The sequence below is a fragment of the Lampetra fluviatilis genome, chromosome 60 (assembly GCF_964198595.1).
Source record: "Lampetra fluviatilis chromosome 60, kcLamFluv1.1, whole genome shotgun sequence".
Taxonomy (NCBI): Eukaryota; Metazoa; Chordata; class Hyperoartia; order Petromyzontiformes; family Petromyzontidae; genus Lampetra; species Lampetra fluviatilis.
In genome coordinates this window covers 7,698,978-7,707,849 of record NC_136334.1, presented here as the reverse complement: position 1 = coordinate 7,707,849, position 8,872 = coordinate 7,698,978, and the positions used below count along the sequence as shown (strand labels likewise).

Genomic DNA, 8,872 nt, shown 5'->3' with positions numbered 1-8,872 from the left:
CCACTCACCCACCCAGCCACTCACCCAGCCAGCCACTCACTCACCCAGCCACTCACCCACCCAGCCGCTCACCCACCCAGTCACTCACCCACCCAGCCACTCACTCACCCACCCACCCACTCACCCACCCAGTCACCCACCCACCCAGCCACTCACCCATCCAGCCATTCACTCTCACCCACCCAGCCATTCACTCTCACCCAGCCACTCACCCACCCAGCCGCTCACTCACCCAGCCACTCACCCACCCAGCCACTCACCCAGCCAGCCACTCACTCACCCAGCCACTCACTCACCCAGCCACTCACTCACCCAGCCACTCACTCACCCAGCCACTCACTCACCCAGCCACTCACCCAGCCACCCACTCACCCACCCAGCCATTCACTCTCACCCAGCCACTCACTCACCCAGCCACTCACTCACCCAGCCACTCACTCACCCAGCCACTCACCCAGCCACTCACTCACCCAGCCACTCACCCAGCCACTCACTCACCCAGCCACTCACCCAGCCACTCACTCACCCAGCCACTCACCCACCCAGCCATTCACTCTCAGCCAGCCACTCACTCACCCAGCAACTCACTCACCCAGCCACTCACCCAGCCACTCACCCACCCAGCCATTCACTCTCACCCAGCCACTCACTCACCCAGCCACTCACTCACCCAGCCACTCACCCACCCAGCCATTCACTCTCACCCAGCCACTCACTCACCCAGCCACTCACTCACCCAGCCACTCACCCAGCCACTCTCACCCTGCCACTGAAGAAGACAGCGAGGGCCGGCGTTCCGAGCGCAGCGTCGTCGCCCGCCTACACAACAAACCGTTCCACCGGCAGGAAAGGGTTTTTTTGTTGCGCCCCCTGCAGCTCTCGTTACCGAGTTCCCCTACACGTGCAGTAGCAATATCCACACTAACTAGCCCAAGTAGCCCACCCACACTCCACCTTTGCGTCCGATAGATCGCGCCGTGGGCACGGGGAGTCATTCGGAGGCAGGGGGGGGCGGGTGCTTTTAGAATCTCCGGCGATGTCTGTGGCCTGGACTTTTTAACAATTTCTTATTATTACAGACCCCTTGTCTGCGACACGGCGTGTGTGTGTGTGTACATAGTGTTCAAATGAAAAAAAAATACCGCGTAACATCATTTGCAACATTTAATCCATGGAAAAGGAAGAAAAGTCGGAGGAGAATATATGCCTTAACCGTGTGCTTTTTATATACCTGTGATTATTCATTATCATGAATAAAGTACTTTGTCATAATATGACTCGAACGTTATGCATTTGTACGCTTTATTGAAACGCACTTGTTAACATCCGGGTAAACGTGCGGAGGAGATTCGCCGGACATCCCCGGTGTGGCAGGGACCTCCTGGAAACAATGTCTTGAGACTCTGTGCAACTCCTGGGGAAACACGTGGCATTTGCCAGACGTGGTGTGGATTTATTCAATTAAATTAAACTACATCATAGGACCTCCTTTGCCAGTACCAAAATAGAATAGGTTTTCCCATTTTTTCTGGCAACAAAACAGCTGTGTTAAGTTGTTAACACACCAAACTTTAACCTTTTACAAGGAATCCTGTCTGCATGAACTGGCAAAGTAGGTCCCATGATGTAGTTGCTCACCCCCAGCCCTCATTACTCTGATAGTGCGTTGTCTTTGTGCGGTACGCCTTTGGGCATCCTCTGGTCTCGCACCGTTTGAGACGAGGCTCAAAAGAAAGCTGTCTCTGGTGTGGACAAATCAGCTTCAAAGTCAATGCATATATTATCAGTGTGGTTTTCGTTTGCATTCTGAGCACAAGTATTGTGGTTAATGCACACGTGATACCCTGTAAAAGGTTTCAGTTTGGTGTTTTAACATCTTAACACATTTAAATTTTGATTTAAAGCTTTCGTGACTGCAGGGATTCATTCTTGTTTCTTTCGGAAAGTCACGTAGAAGGGAAATAATAAAATAATAAAAATATTAAACAATAAAAATTCTCACGACGTTTCGACTGCAACACAAGCAATCATCATCAGGTGTGAAATCCACAAATTTTCTTGCTGTGAATTTCACACCTGATGATGATTGCTTGTGTTGCAGTCGAAACGTGAGAATTTTTATTATTTAATATTTTTATTATTTTATTGTTTCCCTTCTACGTGACTTTACCGAAAGAACCAAGAATATAAACTATTTGTTATTTTTACCAGATAAGGTCCACTAAGCCATTAAGCTCTTTCGGAAGCGACCTGGCCACAATTGATAGCTCAACAAAGTGGCTCATCATCACGTGGGCATTCATCGCAGCCAAACACTCTAAACGCGTGATGTTGAGAGACACGCAAACTCCAACAAGAAAATTTGTGGATTTCACACCTGATGAAGATTGCTTGTGTTGCAGTCGAAACGTGAGAATTTTTATTGTTTTATATTTTTATTATTTTATAATTTCCCTTCTACGTGACTTTACCGAAAGAACCAAGAATATATATCTTAACACAGTTGTTTTGTTGGCAGAAAAAAATGGGAAAACCTATTCTCATGAACTAAACTACGTTTATATTTGAGCAGTTAAGGCTCCACTGAGCTACGCAGCTCTTTCAGAAGCCTCCTGGCCACGGATGATACCTCGACGAAAGTGGCTGATCACGTGGAAATGTATCGCGTCCAAATTCTCTTAATCGCATGATGTCGATTCTAAATGTGGAGGGGAAAATCTGAGAGATCCACGCGACCCAGGGGAGAGAGACACGCAAACTCCAAATGTACAACAGACGTCAGGATCGGTATCGAATCCACGACCTCCTGCATACCAGACGAGGTAGTTAACATCTCCCAGCCACCGTGGTGGATTTATTCCTAGCACGGCGGCGGCTCATGCCCGGGGTTGGCGGATCACGCCGAGATGGAGCCCCGTTAAGGAGCGAGGCACCCACCAACAGTGTGGTGCCTACCACGAGGTAAGGTGGGTGGCCAACACCACACCTGGCCCTGGCGATGTTACCACACCACACCAGGTACTCCTTTGAGGCCGAGTCGACCTAGGGGGGGACGCCCAGCACCGGTTTGGATAATCGGCGTCGTTGGCCGTGAACGGGGGGAGCCCATCGACCCACGCCGCGGTGGCTGCTCCGGTCCACTGGACACGTGACCCCCTTCGGACACGTGACTCGAAACAACTCCACAGAACAGAGAGAAAAACTAAAATATTGGAAAGGTTTTTTTTTCTTTTCAGAAGACAGATGCGTAACCGCGCTGCCAGGGGGCTTTGGAATAATAAAAACCCCACAAAACTACCCCCCCCCCCCCATGGTTGTAGGAGCGGTCCTGGAGGCGACCCGGGAGAGGTGGTTTAAACACATTCCTCCTGCGGAGGGAGATGGTAGGAACGTTGGGTTGCTCGGTCAATGGCCTGCAGGGTCAACGGCCGCGTGGTGTATTCCGTAAATATGCCCGACTGTGAGGGCGGGCACAAGCCGGCGTGAGTAGGTTAAACGTTGAGTTTCATGAGGGCACCATAACAAAATATTACAACACTGAGCGCATTTCTAATTACATTTTGAGTTCCGAGATACGAACAAATCGACTTACGAACGGTCCCCGTTGGGGGAGGGAGGGTGACGTCACTCCGTTCGTAAGTCGAGGACCGTCCGCAGTCAACGCCAGGGCCGAGACAGTAACGCGCGCGGTTGGCGGCCATCTTTGTAAGGGACGACTCCATTGAATCTTGGGCCACGTGCGTGGTGGGGGGTGCGGGTGGGGGAGCGGTGGTGCAGCGGTTAGCGCGCTGCGCTCCTGAACCTGGCGAGCCGAGTTCGTTCCCGCTCACGGCCAACACCAGTGACGATTATCTGAACCGCTCCTGGGTCTCCCCTAGGTCGACTCAGCCTCAAATGAGTACCTGGTGCGGTGTGTAAAAACATCGCCACTAGGGAGACAAAGGCGGTCGGGCGTGGTGCTGCCCACCCACCCCCTCGTGTGCCGTTCTGACCTTCATAGGTGCTCGCTAACAGCACTTGCCTCTACAGCCTGTTAAGGCTACACGGGAGGAGGTCTTTGTCTGTGTCATTACCCTACGTAAGATGGCCGCCTGGTTACTCCGTCGCGTTTCGCGTGACGCCACCCCCCCTTCCACAGTGCCGCTCACGAGCCGCAAGGTGACACGCGCGGGGCCTGTGGAGTCCGTTGCGTTTCGTTCCTTTTCATCGTTCGCGAACGATTAAAATAAAAACTTAATCGCTCCTCGTTTGCGTCTCGTTCACCCCCCCTGTCCCTTGTGTGGACAGGATCGACATGATGGTGGAGGGAGCGCCACAGGCCGACCCCGAGCTGCAGCGCTTCATCGAGAGCGAGACGCAGCGGCAGCGCTTCCAGCAAGTGGTGCACAGCGTGACGGACATGTGCTGGGTGAGACTCGTTCATTCGGTCGTTCATTCCGTCGTTCATTCAGTCGTTTATTCAGTCGTTCATTCAGTCGTTCACTCGGTCATTCATTCACTTGGTCATTCACTCGGTCGTTCACTTACTCATTCACTCGGTCATTCATTCACTTAGTCATTCAGTCATTCATTCAGTCATTCACTTAGTCATTCACTTACTCATTCACTCGGTCATTCACTCGGTCATTCACTTAGTCATTCACTCGGTCATTCACCCAGTCATTCACTTAGTCATTCCAGCAAGTGGTGCACAGCGTGACGGACACGTGAGCTGCGTGAGCCTCCCACATTCAATCACTTATTCCTTCACTCATTCGCTCGCCCTATTCGTTCACTCATTCACTCGTTCGCGGCTGGACTCAGAGCCGTCGTTGCCAGCAAGTGGGGCGTGCAAGGCCGCAAGGTCACAAGGTCACGGTGCCAGGGCACGTGCACGCAAAGAAGCCCCCAACATGTCTGTCTTGTTACATCGTGAAGGGACCGTCGGCTGAGCAACTGCGCTGCTCGTTCATTCGTGGAATGAGACCGTCGTAAACATCCACGTGTGGTCACTGATGAATGAAGAACCTTTTCCGAATGTATGTTGAACTTCTCTCACACCGTATGTAGCCAGCCGTGCGAAGTGGAGGTGCAGTGTTGAGTCTATGGTGCAGTGTTGAGTCTATGGGCAGTGTTCCGTCTGTGGGCAGTGTTGAGTCTGTGGGCAGTGTTGAGTCTATGGGCAGTGTTGAGTCTGTGGGTAGTGTTGAGTCTGTGGGCAGTGTTAAGTCTGTGGGCAGTGTTGAGTCTGTGGGCAGTGTTGAGTCTGTGGGCAGTGTTGAGTCTGTGGGCAGTGTTGAGTCTGTGGGCAGTGTTGAGTCTGTGGGCAGTGTTGAGTCTGTGGGCAGTGTTGAGTCTGTGGGCAGTGTTGAGTCTGTGGGCAGTGTTGAGTCTGTGGGCAGTGTTGAGTCTGTGGGCAGTGTTGAGTCTGTGGGCAGTGTTGAGTCTGTGGGCAGTGTTGAGTCTGTGGGCAGTGTTGATGTCTGTGGGCAGTGTTGAGTCTGTAGGCAGTGTTGAGTCTGTGGGCAGTGTTGAGTCTGTGGGCAGTGTTGAGTCTGTGGGCAGTGTTAGTCTATGGGCAGTGTTCAGTCTGTGGGCAGTGTTGAGTCTGTGGGCAGTGTTGAGTCTATGGGCAGTGTTGAGTCTGTGGGTAGTGTTAAGTCTGTGGGTAGTGTTGAGTCTATGGGCAGTGTTGAGTCTATGGGCAGTGTTGAGTCTGTGGGCAGTGTTGAGTCTGTGGGCAGTGTTGAGTCTGTAGGCAGTGTTGAGTCTGTGGGCAGTGTTGAGTCTGTGGGCAGTGTTGAGTCTGTAGGCAGTGTTGAGTCTATGGGCAGTGTTGGAGTTTGTGTGTCTCTCGCTGTGATTTTTCTCCGGGTCCTCCGGTTTTTCCCTCCACATTTTAGGATCAACGTCACGCGTTTAGAGCATTTGGCTGCTGCGATAAACACCCACTCTTCGTTGAGCTATCACTTGTCATAGCCAGGTGGCTTCTGAGCCAAGTACCTCGGTGAGTCTCTGCAAATTAAATAGTGTACGGCGGCGGGAACCTTTTTGTCTGTGCGTGCCTGTGTGTGTGCGTGTGTGCGTGTGTGCGCGTGTGTGCGTGTGTGTGTGCGCGTGTGTGCGTGCGTGCGTGCGTGTGTGCGTGCGTGTGCGTGTGTGCGTGTGTGTGCGTGTGTGCGTGTGTGTGTGTGTGCGCGTGTGTGCGTGTGTGTGCGTGTGCGTGTGTGCGTGTGTGTGTGTGTGCGTGTGTGTGCGTGTGTGTGCGTGTGCAGGAGAAATGCATGGACAAGCCCGGACCCAAGCTGGACAGCCGCACAGAGGTGTGCCTCGTGAACTGCGTGGGAAGATTCATCGACACGAGCAAGTTCGTGCTCAACCGTCTGGAGCAGAACAGCAAGGGGCGGCTGGGCATGGGCGAGTGAAGAGGATCCGATGCTCCGTGCGCGTGCGTGTGTGCGTGCGTGTGTGTGCGTGCGTGCGTGCGTGTGCGTGCGTGCGTGCGTGTGCACACTCAAGTCACAGCATGCACGTGGGACACGCACGTGGATGCATGCACAGTCACACGTACACACGCATAGGCCGTCCTTGTGATGGGCACGCACGCACAGGCGCTGCATGCTAGCGATCGTACGCATGCAGCGTACGCACGTATGCACGTAGACACGCGCGCACACACGCACACAGCCGTCATGTCTCACTAAGTGGGGGTGACATCACCAGTGCAGCAGTTGTGTCAGGCTAGGTGCACTTTGAGGCCATGTGTACTGTCAAAGGCGCCCGATACACATACTCGCACGCTCATACGACACTGGTACAGATTCACTCGCTCGCCCGTGCACATGTACAATGCGCCAGAATCCATCGTTGTACTGTATACTATGCTCCCCGTCAGCTTTAAAGACCACTGGGATTATATAAGCAGAGGAGAGTGCGGCTGAGGCGGTTGTCGTCATGTACAATCTTCACGCCTTCGCTCTCATTCCCTCACCACCTTCACCGCACTGAGCAGCTCGGTGAAGTCCGGTCAAACAACCACAACGGTCCCCTCCCCTCCCCACGCCCCTTACGGCTTTGGCGGAGGCCCGGCATCCAGAGAGTGGGCCCACGAATCGAGGCCGCGGGTGAACTTGCGTAACCGCCGGCAAATGGCGCTGCCGTCTTCACGGTTTGTGGGCTCCCCTCGTTTCGGCGCAGAGAGCGACGTCGTACCGAAAACCCCGCGGCGTGCCGCCGTGGAGACGGCCATTGTCGACCACGCGGTCCGTCCATGGCCGGCGGACGAAGGCCCTGCGCTGAAACGTCGGCTGCCGCATGCGGAGCCCAATTTTGATCGCCCGATTGATTATTAAAATGGTTTTCCGCTAAATATCTCGCCGCATGACATTTTCTACAGTCTTTCGGTCTGCGAGCCCCGAGCAGACGTTCATCTCGGTTGGTTACGGTACGGTGAGACCCATGTGTCGGAGCTAGGCCTCGGCAAGGTAGGGTAATTTACCCTTTTTACCGGGTTAAAGGGTAAATTGTCGACATGCCAAGGGCTAAGGTAAAGGGTAGGGTAAATGTAGCGTGAAGTATTATCCGGTGAACACGTTGTTTACCGCTCGCTAGAAGCTCCGTGGCGCAGTCCGTGGCCTCCATTTAAAATTGGAATCATCGGGAGTATTCTATATGAGTAAAGCGCTCTACCTCGCATTTAACTGTTATACACCTTTTTCATGTGTAGTAGTACCCCAGTAATTACCCTGTAATCAGGTAATTTGTATGGGGTAATGGTAAAGGGTAGGGTAAAGGTAGGCTCGTTGCTTTTTGACCTGTTACCTTACCTTGCTAATGGTGAAAGCTAAGGGTAGAGCGATTGTATTGTGGTAAAGTAAAAGGTAGGGTAAAGGTAGGCTCGTATTTACCTTGCCTTGCCGAGGCCTCGTCGAAGTGGCTTGCAGCGAGTTTTTTTTTTAATTTTTGAATGAAAGACACGAGCCGCTTGTTTTATTCGATCGCGTCATCGCTTTTGACGTCAGGGTCACGTGACTATGACGGAAAGCCATGCCGGTGTTGTGCGCGCGTGCTCTGCAAAGTTGTCTGACGTTTCGGTCGACGTGGTCGAGAGCCGCTTCTTCAGGAGCGATCCAGCTCCCTAAAGACTCGTTCGTTCGCTTTCCCGAAGAATATCCCCAGCACCGTGGATCTGTGACAACCGCGCGGACCTACTCCGTAGCCTCTTAATATTTGCACGTACCCACGCACGTACCCACGCACGTACGCACATACCCACCCACACGTCTGTGCATTGACATAAATCGCTGTTTATTTAAAACAAATATATGGATACCCGAACTCCTACCATGTGCCAGAGTGCCGCACTTTTTTAAATCCTTTATATTAAGTTCGCTTGCTTGCTTACGACCGGGCAAATCTTTCGGTCGTTTTTTAACCCACTTCCCGTGATCCAATCGAGCTGACATTTTCCACACAGACTCGTTGTGCGTGACAATTAATGTTCGTGAAAATGTTTTTCCAAAATTTTACACTTTTTAGGACAAAAATATATTTAATTACCAATTGCTTAATGGTGCAATGCAATCATCTGACCCATAGGTGGCAGCCATCTCAAGCCAGAGGACGAGAGGACTCTAGCCGCCACGCATATAAAGGATTTATAGTGAAAAACTTTGTTTTTACGGGTTATACTTGTTTTAAATGACGAGACGCAGGACCGGTGGTGCCATTGGACAGGACACGAGGCTGTACAACTCTCGCAGTCCGTGTTCCGACGCCGGGAATATCACTCGCCCCTAGTGGTACAGCATGTACCAAAGGGTGGTACGTGTGCACACCACACCTGCGGAAAATGAGAGTTGCGTACGTACGTGCGTGTGTGTGCGTTTTAACA

General features: G+C 52.4%; 1 protein-coding gene across 1 annotated transcript; it reads left to right on the top strand.

The window, feature by feature from the left end:
- The first annotated feature begins 4,083 nt into the window (after window positions 1–4,083).
- Window positions 4,084–8,313, top strand: LOC144950906 (mitochondrial import inner membrane translocase subunit Tim8 A-like). Its single transcript, XM_078881071.1, is given in 4 exon segments — window positions 4,084–4,130; window positions 4,132–4,158; window positions 4,288–4,408; window positions 6,255–8,313. Coding segments are annotated over 4 exon segments (345 nt in total). The 3' UTR covers window positions 6,405–8,313.
- Window positions 8,314–8,872: the final 559 nt, after the last annotated feature.